At 39.1% G+C, this 14,400-nt stretch overlaps 1 protein-coding gene across 3 annotated transcripts; it reads left to right on the top strand.

The window, feature by feature from the left end:
- The first annotated feature begins 5,646 nt into the window (after positions 1-5,646).
- LOC101480993 (uncharacterized) lies at positions 5,647-14,113 on the top strand. Of its 3 annotated transcripts, XM_076890208.1 has the most exons (9): positions 5,647-5,853; positions 7,154-7,250; positions 9,315-9,409; positions 9,541-9,566; positions 9,739-9,807; positions 10,018-10,812; positions 11,369-11,566; positions 11,971-12,181; positions 12,527-14,113. In XM_076890208.1, exons 6-9 carry the CDS (start codon positions 10,107-10,109, stop codon positions 12,777-12,779), a joined length of 1,368 nt encoding a protein of 455 aa, XP_076746323.1. In that variant the 5' UTR covers positions 5,647-5,853; positions 7,154-7,250; positions 9,315-9,409; positions 9,541-9,566; positions 9,739-9,807; positions 10,018-10,106; the 3' UTR covers positions 12,780-14,113. The 3 variants fall into 3 exon arrangements, with proteins under 3 accessions (XP_076746323.1, XP_014264948.2, XP_014264949.2); XM_014409462.3 differs by lacking the exons at positions 9,541-9,566; positions 9,739-9,807 and having other exon boundaries at positions 5,648-5,853; XM_014409463.4 differs by lacking the exons at positions 5,647-5,853; positions 9,541-9,566; positions 9,739-9,807 and adding an exon at positions 5,893-6,326.
- The last annotated feature ends 287 nt before the right edge of the window (positions 14,114-14,400 follow it).

Raw genomic sequence — 14,400 nt, 5'->3', positions numbered from 1 at the left:
GTATTTTAAAAATTAATCACCTGAAAGCCCAAGTCTTAACAATTAAGTAATTCTTAAAGTTAATTCAGAGTTTTAAAAAAAATTGCTATTAGTGAATACTGAATTAGTCATTTCCAAAAGAAAAAAAACAGATTACACGAGTAGTACATTGCTTCATATTTGTAAGGGTTAATACTTCATGTGATTGTGTTTTTGTGAACTACAAGCTTCAAGAGGACAAACTGGATAATCTATCCTGTGCTTTTGTGTCGGGATTAGGGACATTGCTCCAAAACATCTGCACATAATGCATTCACAATGTGTAAATTACAGTTTTCAGTGACGTCACAGGCTTAGTCGGCTTTTGTGGAAGAAAATTGGTGAAGGCTAAACGTCTGTTTGAGACTTGAAATGAACAGTAGATTTTTAGAGCACCATGCAATGAATCAACACTGACCAAACAGAACATGCATATGTGGTTGTCAATGAAAAAAGTTGAATTAAATCACAATAAACTATTCTTTCAAGCTCCTTATGATTAATTTGTAATGCCATTACCTCTTCAACAATGGTTATGATAGACACACAGTGCTGTCACATTATTATTATTATTATTATTATTGTTATTATAATCAAATAATTTGAGCTTTTTCATTTCCTTTGGCACATTTCTTACATTTTTAATTTCCGAAGATACATTTTTCATAACAAAGCTAAAACATTGCATTTGTGTGGCGCACAAATAAAATTTCCTTAAGTATTTTATGTATTGTTTAGACAGCTTCAGAGAATAATTGTAGTATAGGAAAAGAAAAATGAATCAAGTTAACACAGAGGTAAAGTACTGTCCACAAAGTTACTGCTATATGATTTGGGCTGCAAAAGTTATATTTTAGGCTATTATAGTTAAGTGAAATAACAAAGCAACAAACTGAGCATTTTTTCAGGTCTTGGAGGGATCCATGATAACTGGGCTGAAGATGTCATTGGTGTGCTTGTTTTGCTGCCTTAGCTGCTTAGCTCTCTGCTTGTAGAATCTGTGTATGAACAAACGAAGAGGAAAACTAATCCCGCCCGGCTGGCACTGTAATCTGGCGAGGGGGGGGATTTCTGCATACAGCAGATTGACCATGTGTATGTTATTGAGAGGTTTGAGGGGCCAGAGGGTGATTACTCCCTGAGTGGGACTGGGAAAGGGGGGGTGGGAAGTTTGATGAGAGGGCAATGGAACATCTCTGCTCAAGCACTGTGAGCAACCTCTGGGGATGAAGTCAGTGTGTTGGTGTGAAAAACTGCAGTTCTAATGGCCATCTGATTGTTGTCTCTATAGCTAATTTTCATCTTCAAAACAATTGTTTTTAATAACTAGACTTTACTCTTTTTTTAAAAAAAAGAACCTTACACTAGTATTATCATCAAGGGCATCCAGTGTCAAATCTTTGCCAAATCAATCAATAAGATTTCTATTCTGGATTGACCAAGGTTGTCAAGGACCGCCTTCTAATGGTGTTTACCAACAGGGCCAATTTCTGGTGCTATTTCTTGTTTTGGGGGGCAGCCAGAGATGAGGAAAGACAGTAACATAGGGACTTTAAATAAAAGGACTATGAATGGTAAAAGGTGGAAGCTGGCTTTTAATTATGGACAGAAAAAGGGAGAGGTATTGTGTCCCATGGATGTATTGATGGAAGACATCCAGATGGTTGCTATGAGAGAAAATTATACTAGAGAGAGGGTGAAAATACAAGCAAACAGCTGAACTTTTTTTGGTTTGGTAAGGTTTTGCCTGGAGGATGACAATCTAACTGCCATATTGCTAACCTGCATCGCAATAACCATGGGCTTTTGTCAAAGGGATGTGATTGTGAATAGTTCTTAATAGTATTTTTAGATACAACTTATAGCCAGTAGTCAGAATTCATTGTTTCCACTTTACATGAGCCAAACCTTTCTCTGAATTTCTTGCCACCATGAAACCACAAAACAGCCTTCTTTTATTGTTTTTAAGACAAATACAGGCATGATGTTGCTGCAGGCAGTGGTTAAAATCTGATGAAAAGTATGTCTGCACTCTAAGTAGACCCTCTGGTGGTCTGCGGAAATTTCACTTGAGGCCCCTTGATTAATTGCAGGTTGGATAGCAGTCATTACTCAAAGACTTCCCAGGAACACACCTGCTAAGTACTTAAACTGCAAGAGCATTAAAGTCTTGATGTTTTGCCTTCTGCATGGCATCTTGGAAGGACACCTCAGCAGGGTGGCTAACTTTGATCTAGATTTAGCATACTAAATATTTAGCCTGGAGCATCAACATGCTTGGTTAGTTCAGCAAACTAATAAAAAGTGCACGTGAACATTTTTATCAGCATATACGTGATATATTATATAACAGCACAATGGAATATTAAACTGAAGCTCTATTTAGAGTTAATAGTCATGATTAATTTCCCTTTGATTTAAAATTGGCAGCCATCCAGTACAAAGTCTTACTCTAAAACCTGCTGTCCTTGACTGGTTTCCACATCAGAAACCAGCCTAAAACAGGCCGGCTGCCTGCCAACGAGGATACAAAAACTGACCAATTTGCATATTGCTGATGCATACCAAAAATGCCTGACAACGAGATGGAAAGAAGTGGTTGAGGGTTTTACACAAGGGCCTTTTAACTTGACACATGAGCTCAAACATTGGCCTTTTAGTGACAAGACCTTTTAGTATGCAGTCTGAGAAAATAGTGCTGACTTTACAAATATATTTTTGCGTGCTCATCTTACTCTTAGCTTTCTCCTCCTTATTTATCAATATAAATGAGGTTAGCGCATAGAGTTGTATGATTGCCATGAGTTTGTTTGAGTACTTATTCAGAATCTGGCTGACTTCCTGTTTGCTTGCCACACATGAGTACGATTAAATAAAAGTAATCTTTCAGGTGTTGTAGAATTTGAATATGTTGAAACGTATTTAACAAATTCTGATCTGTTGAGTAATGGAGTCATTAATGGTGTTTTTAACTTTATTCACCATTTTAAAGCCACTTTTTGGCCTTGTGAACATCATCTGATGGACATACAAGTATTACACAGTTCAGGATTGTTTATTAGAGATTTGGCTGCAACAAAAACGTGTTTTGTCAGCTATATTTTACAATATCCTCTTTCTTATAATCTGTTTATGCTCGTCGCTCCAGCCGGTAACAGCTCCATTTTTCTGAGTCATAAATAGAACTTTGAAAAGACAAAGAGCAAACTTGTAAAGTTCACAGTTACAAAAACAGCAACAATTGCTACTAAATAGCTGACAGTGAAGGTTAATACTACTTCATGGTATCCCTAGTATTACAAGATAAAACATGTTATAGTTGCAGTGACATGCTGAATTGAAGTATGCAGTTCAGTGGTGATAATGGAGGTATTGGTATTATATACCCTTAATGCACTTTTTCTCACAGGTCCACATGCTAAAACCACACTTATGTCTTCCCAGAGGTCATGTGGGCAGGAACATGTGTGTTAATGTGTTCTCTCTCTGCAGAGTAAATGCCAGTCGTGTGCCCTAAATGTACAAGCAGAGGGGAAGGTTCAGGATGAGGCTAAGAGAAGCCATCCCTGGCCCAGTTATGACCTTTGAAAATTAGCAGTGTCAATCTCTGCTTGACTGGTGTTCTGACTAAAGTGAAACTGGGAGGACTCAGAAGAGTTCTTCACTTCTTCAAAAACAGCCTTGCTGAAAACCCATTTTAACCCTTTTTAAATAAATACACCTTTAAAATGGAAAAGCTATTAGGAATTAGTAGCAGCAGTTGAAAAGGTGGCTTATGCCTCATTTATTTCTGCTTGGTTTGTTAAGTAAAGGACAGAAGAAATGGGAGTGACACCAATATTTTCAGCTAAGGTGATAAAATTTGGTAGATCACACATTTCTCAAACAGAAACAAGGGAAGGGATTGTACTGGTTTTTCACTTTTTTGCTTTGACTTGGGAAAAAGCATCACATTTGCAGTTCATTCACACTGCACAGTAACTTTAAGTGTTGTGTAAACATCCCATCAGTAAAGCTGTTTCTGGGGGTGACACTTTTGCTTCACCTTTCCTAATGTATTCAACTTAATGTTGTGTTACTTATAGTAATATTCTTGTTGCGATCCCATTGCAACTCTGCAGAGAAAAATTATTTTTGCACCGATTTTGTTGGCAAGCTCTTTCAAAAATGACCTCACGTGTGGCAGTAGATGCAGCGTTACAGCCAAAAATGTTTTGCACACTCACTCTCTCTGTGTGCACTGCCAAAAAATCCTCGACACAACACAGTTTGTTCATTCAGCGCTTCAGATTCTCATTTCATTAGTTTTATTAAACCCGGCTGATGACTTGTCTCATTCACAGATGACTCTGTTACCACTCTGAATTGTGTCCTAAATGTGATCCTGCAGGTAGATGCCCTCAGGTCAGGGCCAGAAAAATTGCTTCTGGCAAAAGTAAATTCACCCTCTGAGGACCGGTTATAGTGATGCATCGAGTTGTGGTCCGGATATTTCTTTGTGAAGCAAAAGATGAGGAGTAAAGGTGAGAGCTGCTGCGGAGAGGGAATATGGGGATTGACAGATAAAATCCAGAGAGAAACAGAGAGAATCTCTGAGCTGCGAAGTGTAAAGCTCATCTGTAGTGGCAGATTGAGTCCAGATGTGGGAGGCTGGGGGGAAGCACAAATGTTAATTATGAAAAGTTGGGGGGAAAATGTGTGTTTATTGTATTTAATGTGTGGCGTGCATGAAAACACATCAGTGGCATTCAGTTAGGGCAAGCAAGGAAGCAGTGCTAGTCTAGTGAACTCTTACAAAAAAAACCTATTCAACTCTATCAAAGAGAAAGTGATCTCTCTTCTTACAGCTCAGACAGCATTAGGCGAGAGCTTTGGTCCCATAAAATATCTCCTGTTGGCATCCATCCTGTAAATTACTGCCATTTTGTAGCCTCATCTTCTGAAAGAAGCTGTTAGAATCTACAGCTTCTGTCATGTTCACCAGCGTGTCTGCATCCTGGTAACAAAATGCTGAGCTTTTCAAGCTGAGAGGCCAGCAGCATTTACTGGTTGTTTGTTTATCCACATTGTGGGTTTGTCTGTGGTCTTTAACGGGAGGCTGACGGGTGCCCCAGTGACTGCACAACAAGCTGTTTTTGGTTCTGCTTTCTTTGCTCTGTGGTGTCCAACTCTAAACCTCAAGGGCCAGTGTCCTGCAGGTTTTAAATGTGTCATTGATCCAACACAGCTGATTTAAATGACTAAATTACCTCCTCACCATGTCTTGACGTTCTCCAGAGGGCTGGTAACGAACTAATCATTTGATTCAGGTGTGTTGACCCAAGGTGAGATCGAAACCCTGCAGGACACCGGCCCTCGAGGCCTGGAGTTCCCCACCCTTGAGCTAAAGTCTGCATATTGTGCTCAAAGAGAGCTAGCATTGTTGCTCTCTTTGATTCAACATAGTTTGCTTTTCATCCTAACAATCACCTCGCCAACATGTGCGATGTACAGGAGTTATATGCAGTTTTTAATGTCTCTCCTTTATCGAGTGTGTGAGTGCATGGGTTGGTTTTGGTTCAGAAGTGGGAGTTTCTTCTGGTTCCCGCCCTCTGGCTTACACACCTGGAGGAGTCACACACCTGTTCCCGATGTCCTTGTTTGTGCTACCACTTAAGATAGTGGCAGCGCTGCAGTCTTTGTTGGATTGTTGAGTTTTAACCAGTTAGTGAAGTCTGGCTCCTTCACCACTGGGATTGTGCGGTTTGCCTGTAAGTTGGGACAAAAAAAAAAAAAAAAAAAAAAAGCAGCTTACCTGCTGTTTCCTTGTCTACGAGGGACCTTTGCGGGAGAGCGGTGAGCTGTTTTGTGTTCTTGGGAGAGAATCTTTGGATCCATGTGGATTTGTGGAATAACCCTGTTGTGTGGAAGCCCAGGACTTTTGCTGGGGTTGATCTCCTGTTAAAACTGTTATTTACTGTAAATAAATAAACGCACTGAACTGTTTGAGTCCTGCCTGACTAGTGACCCTTAACAAACAGGCTACCCCAAAATGCAATGGTAGACATTTCTAAAGTGTCTTTTTAGTGCTCCTTGCAAAACACTAGAGGACCTTTCAGCAGTGTAACAACTGATAAGACCCAAATGTGCAACTCCATTGATGAGATTAAGGTTCAAATTCTTTGTGATAAAAAAGGAGTTGGGACAAAGGTAATCAATGCAACCACACAAACAGAGAAATATGAAGCAAGCAGAGGCAAAAACACTAGAAGACTGTCATGGGAGGAGTACTAAAAGAACACTGCGAACACATCTGGAAGGAAACTAAGGTACGTAAAACAAACCTTAAATACAGATGCAGGTTAGACACATTAAGGTGGAGCAGATAACTGTATAGAAGGGAGAAACAAAAAGCCAAAAGGTAGGCAGAAAATTCAAATTAGCATGCTTTTAAAAATAAAACATGGGCAGAAAGGAGAGTGTTTGTGACAGAATTATATGAAATTGGTTGGCTGAAATACACAGATAAGAAATAACCAGCAGTAACACCTAAACACAAGGACATAGACTTGCAGTCCAAAGCAACTGTGGATTAAAGTGACATTCAATGATTAGTCATGAGACGTTCCAATTAAAGATTTCAGGTTGGCTTTTTATGAAAGTCAGAGGCGCTGCAACAAAGTACTGCCTGTGATCCAACGCTTTTCCTCTACTTGATCTGGGATTACATATACCAAATTAGTTGCCCTTTTTTCTTTTGTTTTTATTTTCTGCTTGCAATGACTATGTTTGATATTGCTGTGTTTACGGCTCGCCCGTCGCCTGGCCCTTATTATTCATTATTTACATATATCATTAGCATTGGCATAGCATTGCTAAAAAAGAAAAGTATGAAATTTAAAAACAATCAGCTTCCCTAACCCAGTGTCTGCAGATGGCTCCCACTCCCTGAGCCTGGTTCTTCAGGAGATTTCTTCCTGTTTAAATGAATGTTTCCTTCTCACTGTCACCAAAGTGCTTGCTCATCTGATTGTTGGACTTTTCTCAGTATTATTGTAGGGTCTTCGCCTTTTATCATAGCATAGAGGCAACTGATGTTGTGATTTGGCACTACATAAATACAATTGAACTAAATCTCTTTCCTTGTCCCTCCCAGGAGTTGACCGATCATTTCCCTCATAACTGCCAAGAAAGCACTTTGATCAGCTGATCAAGAAATAACGGTCAAGACCTCTCAAAGGAGCATCTACAATGTAAGTCTGATAACAGTTTAATATTATAAACTGATGATGAATAACTGATAGCATGTTTACTTGTAACAGTAGAAAGCCTGCAGCGTGCATGCATTTAACTCTGCTAATGTTTAAATTCAGGACAGAATGAGCTAAACCGCAAACAAATTTCCAGTTATTTAATTATTTTACTTTATTTAGGCTGATCTGTTACAGTCTCATGTTTTAGGTGCGATTACACCGCAATTTGTGATGTTACAACTTCTAGGATAAAGAATTGTAAGATGTCTCTTATCTGTATCTGCAGTTTGCCAGTGTACTTTATTTTTTAGAATATTTTCAGTTTGATGAGCAATTAGCTAAAATGATGAGCCATAACTTTTGGTACAACTCAGTGTAATTTTTTTTTTTTTTTTTTTTTTTTTTTTTACATACAATAGTTTAGCAAGAATTATGGATGCAAATTCTTTCTGACTACAGTGTTCATGCTGTAGCAAAACCACAGAAATGAATAGCAAAATGAAATAGTGGGGGAAAAGTGTGAATGTGTTTACACTTCTACCAGAACTCTTGGAAATGATGGTTCAGTCACTTTATGTTCGAAGCTGTGCCTCATTCTCACCACTGGACATATTTGGACAGACTTTATTGTAGGGAGCCGGCAGATCAAACACAGTTTTCTGGTCTGACTTTGATTAACTTTTTTATTCTAATAAGCACATCTGTCTTTTAATGTCTAGAAAAGCTGGTGGTTTCTTTGCATGTGTGAAAACAACTGGCTGCTATAGATACCCAGCCATTAACCGCCTTGTGGGGACTCGAGCTATCGAGAGTTGTTGGGCTTTTATGAGAGTCGTTGGATAGTCGTTGGAGAGTCGACCCACCCGGCCATGAGATGAAAAGACTGTAAACTGTAGATAAATAAGTGATCATTTCTCTCTCACCACCTTTGTTTCAAAGTATCAGCAGATCGTTACTTACATGCTTTGGATCAGTTTCAGTAGGAAAACATGGTTGTTTATTCTGTTAGACCTCTTTGTGTTATTATGGAAGGAAACACACTGAATGAGCGTTAAAGTCATCATCACTTGGGTTCCTCTGAAGACATGAAATATATTTATACACAAACTGCAGAATAAAAAATGTTGTTTGAGCTGACATGCACTATAATTATCAGCTTGCAGAAACCATCTACAGACTGAACAAAATGGATGGATATGATAGGACTAAATAGTCTCAGCTTTTTGGCTTCTGACTTTTGAGTGTTATAAAGTTTTGTTAGATGTTAAGATTTAGCCTCCTAATACGTAAGTAATAGAGTACAGGCTGAGTACTTTACATGGACTGTAAATAAACTTTCTTTCTCCACTTCATAATCAGTGGAGTGCTCAAGATGTGCTGCATAGATGAGCAACATTTGTTTGCCAACACTTATACACATCACTGCAAATGTGATCACAGAGAGAACTGGACACATTTTGTATCTTGTTGTAGTCCAGTCATGTCTTTTTGTAGTTGTTTACATCCTTCAAGGTATTTTATTTTAACAGTTCTTTCACACAAGAACTGCCAATAATGTTTGAGTAATCAGGTCATGTCAGAGGTTGTCTCAGACCCATTACCACTGCTGGACATCCTTGGACAGACTTTTTTTCAGGAGCTGGCAGATTAATCACTCTTTTCTGATCTGACTGTAATGAGCATTTGTGTTCTCAAATGAACATCTGTCTTTCATTGCCTAGAAAAATTTCTGGCTGCTTTGTCTGTAAGAAAATGGCTGACGGGTTTAGATATTCAGACATTAACTCTTTTGTGGGGCTTCAGCCAATCAATCACTGAGGTGTGGTTTAAATCTGGGTGATCAAGGAGTCTGTCGCTACACAAAGGATTAGTGACAAAATCAAGACTCGGGGACAATACAAGAGGCTGATTACTAAGGTCACATGTAGATAGTAACCTGTAGATAAACAGGATGTGCAGGTATTATTACATCATGGAGTCGTATGTTAATCAAGTACCAGCAAGCTTTTTAAGAGTCACAGACCAGAGATACTCATTCATTTTCATTTGACTCTGAGCATGCAGGCTGGAAAAGCTTCTGCCTCTGGCCTTTTGGATCATGGGGATGTGTTTTTTGAAGGCATAAGACCAAATTTATTTTTCCCAGGAGTTTCTACCAGGTAAGAAATCACAATTATTTTTGAACTATATATATCCACTAAAGAGATGTGTTAAATATACATTTATTTGTATATTTGGCGAAAGCATTGTATTTGAATGGATGTTAATATAACCACATAATTATTTTCAGCATGCTTTTACCACATCTGCCCTAAGGTAAAGGTGTTTCCAATCATTTTGACAAAAATGCTGGATAGCTTTCTTGGAGTAATATAATTTCATTCTTCACAGCACAACTTTCAACTTCCGTGTAAATAGTTTAGACACCAATTACCAAACAATGGCTATGACTATAACTTGGATTAATACAATACTGTTTTGTTTACAGTGATTTAGCCCATGATGTTTGAATTTGCAGTCATATTTGTCTTTAAAATAGTCCTTCGACTACAGCCAGGTAAGGAAATACCAAAAAGTTGATTCTGTTCAGTGGAGAAACATTTCTCCACTGAACAGACCTTGTCCGGCTGAGCATGCATCAAGAGACTTTCTTGAGTAACTGGCCAAAAATAAACTTATTTGAGAGATGGCTTAAGCGAGTTCTGTGTATCTTCTTTGTATTATTTTAGTCTGGATGGTAAAAGTGTTATTGTTCTTAACTTTTCAGGTGCAGCCTGCCTTCGAAAACTTGAAGGCAGGGTTTTAGGCCAAAGGAGCGTTAAACAGGCCTGGAGCTGAGGCTTCCAACAAGTCAACATGAGGGTCAAGTGGCTATCACATCTGCCACCCGAAGTTTGGGTCATGGTGTTCAGCTACCTGAGCACACAGGAAAAGCACAGGGTACGCTGCTGCTGCAAAGTCCTCAAAAAGCTGATTGACCACCCATGCCTATGGCGGAACCACATGGTGGTCCTATCCAACTTTCCACGCTACACAGCTGGATTCTGGGACACACTAAAGTATCGCAGGGTGACCCATGTTGCAGTGCAACGTTTGAGGCCCAAAGACTGGAAACACCTTGTGAAGTCCCTCCCACGGCTCACCACTATTGTCTGCATGGAGGCACAGCAGCATTACAAGAAGAAAAATGTGGACAACCTGCCTGATTTCCCCAACCTGAAGACTCTCGGGATACGAAACGCCACATGGAGCGAGCCAATGCTACAGCAGTGTCAGACTGGGCAGCTAGCAGAGCGGCTGACTCACCTGAGTGTGTGTAACATCCAGCTGCCAAGCACTGCTGAGTTCGTAAACAGCGTGTCACGCTTGTTCAATCTGGAATATTTGCTGTTTCACCAGCAGGCTGAAGCAAAGCTGCAGGTGGTGGCACCAGTGCCATCTAAGGCCTTCCATAACTTGCTATTGAACCTAAAGAAGCTGAAACACTTATCCTGGGAGATTACAGAGAACCCAGTGCCACTGCCCGACGACTACTTTTATCCCCCAGACCCAGAAGACCCAGGTAAGTCTAGTGTCTTTACAGCATTTTATAACCCTGCATCAGAACCAGTATACATTTTTTTTTCACCTGAAATATTAAAATAGCATTTATCAAAAGAAAATCACACTTTACATGTGGGTTTACCTGCTAAATTGCTTCCCAAACAACATTTACAGCTGCTGTGTAACTGGATCAAATGTATTTTGTGACTCAGCGGGTCAAAAAATCAGACAGCTTTCAGTAATTTCATACATTTATTAGCAATGTATCTAACTTGCAGCATAAAAGACATTACTGAGTACAGAGTGAATGATACTGTTTATCATAGTTTTTTCCTAAAGGAGTCAACTTGCTAAGAGTTGCTGGATCACATGTGACACGAGGAAGAATAGCTGCTATGATGCTGCAACTAATGAGGGTCTTAATAAACTTAACTAAAGATGTCCTTTACTGATCAGTCACCATTCAGAGTTTTACTTACTACCTAAGCCTGTAGTGGTGGGACAGTTAGATCAGCCACTGTGCCAAATTATTAGCAAACGTTTGACTAACTTGCTCCCATTATTTGGTCCTATAGAAGCGTACGGTGGCCCAGCACTGACTTCTCTGGAGTTGGTGAATTACCCAGAAACCATGCTGTCTGAGAACGCGCTGAGGGGACTGACCTCACTGAAGTCACTGACTGTTCGCTATAGGTACCTAAAAATTGGCGTCAAATGTCGTCTAGAGTCCTGGCTGAGTTATCTGTATCAGCTAGAATCACTGGAAATCATTGGTGAGTGTCACCATTGTTCAATGTGTTTTTGGTTTTTTTAGTTTAGTTTCGCAAATTTGACCTGATATACAAAATAAAGCAGTAACACAGACTAGCCACATAAGTCACTACAAATAGTACTCATTATTTTAATTTTAAAAAGCAGGTATTAGTATTTGTGTAAAGGTTGCCTGCCAGCATTTTAGTGAATACTCTGATGCTGTATACATCCTTAGTTAGTAGGAGAAATTTTCTCGATCAGAAAACGGGGGATGAAAACTTTGTTTGTCCCATGTGTTGCCTGTTCCTTCTTCCTGTTTGTAAAAGTAAGAAGCAAATAAAATTAAAAAAAAAAAGAAAAAGCAAAAGATCAAGCTTTAGGCCAAAACTGCCTCCTGTAACTCTTCTGATTTCTGTCTGTCTAGGTGGGAATCCTCTTGCTTTCTATACAACCATTTTTCCACCCCGTGTGACCAGGCTGGTGCTGAGAGTGATCATATCACTCAAGGATTTATGCTTCATCGTGAAGAAAGTCAAGAAACTTGAGCACCTCGACATGCATCAGAACCGCTTCTCCGGCAGTCTCTGCAAAAAGCTTCCCTCACTATTTCCTCAGCTCAAGACTCTCAGGATACGGTGAGATGGCAGATTTTTATTTTCTATTTAGTATTTATTGTTATTGTAGATAGATAACATTGCTCAGTGAAATTATTACAGATTACATTTAATCGATTACCTTCATGCAGTACTGACTGACAATTTAAAAAAAAAAAATGTTGGTGGCTTAAACTTGCTTCATTTATTTAACAAAGGCACTAGAACTTTAAACTATGTTGCAGCATTTTCTTAAATACAACCCAAACATTAATCTGCTGGAAAGAGTCATCAAATTTTTCTTTTTTCTTTCTGGGTTTCCAGTTGCCCCAACACCAGATCTTCCTATCAGGAGTCTAAAACATATATTTTTTGCCCTTTTTCTAGATATTTCCTTGAGGAACCAAAAAGTGACCTCCTGCTCCTCAGCAATCTCAAACACCTCGAGCAGCTGGAGCTGATCGTGGAGCGCTCGTACATTCTCAAAAGTGACCGCAACGACCACCCCTGGCCGAGTCCGTCTTTGCAGGAGCTGATCAGAGAGCTGCAGGAGCTGTCTGAGAACAGGATCAACATCATCACCACAATGCGACAAAGAAACCTTTTTCAAGAATGTGATTGTGTTTGGGAAGGGGAGTAAAGACACCGCGGTTAAGCCGCAGGTTGCCAAATGAAGCTGAATGATAGACACTGACATTCAGACAACACTGTCATCTGACGTCAACCAGACTCTGAGACACTGCAGAGATTTTTTTCTTTTTCCCACAAAGTCTTATGTTTTCAAACTACTGCAACATCACGCTCACTATAATCTGAATTCTGACACGATCATACAATCATACACTGATGTCTGTAACCCAGCGGCAGCCACAGCAGCACAACGCAGTGTTACATGTTACAAAAATCTAGATTTGCACAACCGGCCGAAGCAACACCAGTGCGCGATAGTGGATGTGACATGTGAGCTTTAAACCACCCTTAACAGGCAGGACCCTAAATGTGAGCAGTCTGGAAAGTCTTGAGATGTATATTTCAAAGCCAACAAAAAAGCCACATTACTGCAGAGGAGTTATTGAACTGTTGGCCTAATCAGAAAGCTTTTTCCAGTGCATGAGGAGGTGAATTTACATGAGCTGTGTTGTAGATCTTTGTAGAGGATTATAATCTTTCTAGATTTACATGAATTGTAGATCAGTTTCCTTAAATTTAATTTTGTTTTTGCGTTTACGGTCATTTAAGGTAGTTTTCTTTTTTCTTAAACAGGGAGAAATGATAGATCTGTTTGCATATTGACTTTGCTCTGGCTGATTTTTTTTTTTTTTTTTTTTTTAATGAACTGGAAAAACTGAAGTCACTGTTATTATAATCTATTTGTTTCTGGCACAAAGAATGAAAGCAAATAACAAAAGTACAAAACAAACCCAAACCATTAGCATCAAAACTGAGTAGCAAGCAAAATGAATTGAAAAGGCAAGAAGCTGCTTCTTTGTAGCTCCACTGAAATGCTACAGATTGTTAATGTTAATTCAGTGCTTATTTTTGAATGGTCGATCCAAGCATGTGTGTTTGTTAAACAATTTTTACAAGTTGTGTGAACTTTTATATTTTTTATTTTGTTTTTTTTTCTAATACAAGCCCTTTTTTCTGAAGAATTGTATTGTTTGATTGAATCCTCTTTTTCTTTTTTTGCAAGTATAAAATCAAGCACCTAGCCATGAGAAACATAAAAGTTTTTGTTTGGGGGCAGCTTTTATATCTCCTCTCTGACGGTAAGAGTGAAAAAACTCAGCGGGAACCACTGAAGGTGTCCTACATGATGCTGGAAACGCTGTGGATGTAGTGCTGTTTGATCATCTCCAGGATGGATGAGACAGTGATAGCGATGATCTGTCCTGCTGTTCACACAAGCTTGCCCAGTTGTTGTATGAACAAAAAATACTTCAAAAACAATAAAAAATGTATTTTGTTCTTTAAATGTCAGACTTGAGTGAGTAGATGCTTGAAACAAGACATGATTTGGTTCTCCTTTAATTGGCCTCAACAATGAGAAGCATCACCTTCCTTAACACATCCTTACATGCTTACACACGTGTTTTAAAGATCCAATTACACACAAAGCGGTCTTATTTAGGTATTTGCCAGACATGAGTATAAATTACACACACAGATGCAGTTATCTGACAAAAGTCTTTCTCATAAGTCAAATGTAGAAGACTGCAGTAGTTTAAATATGAAATGAGTAAGACAAAGTTAGAGACGAA

Source organism: Maylandia zebra, linkage group LG11, assembly GCF_041146795.1.
Source record: "Maylandia zebra isolate NMK-2024a linkage group LG11, Mzebra_GT3a, whole genome shotgun sequence".
NCBI lineage: Eukaryota > Metazoa > Chordata > Actinopteri > Cichliformes > Cichlidae > Maylandia > Maylandia zebra.
Note: the sequence above shows the minus strand (reverse complement) of the source record. Positions and strands in the feature narration are given on the sequence as shown.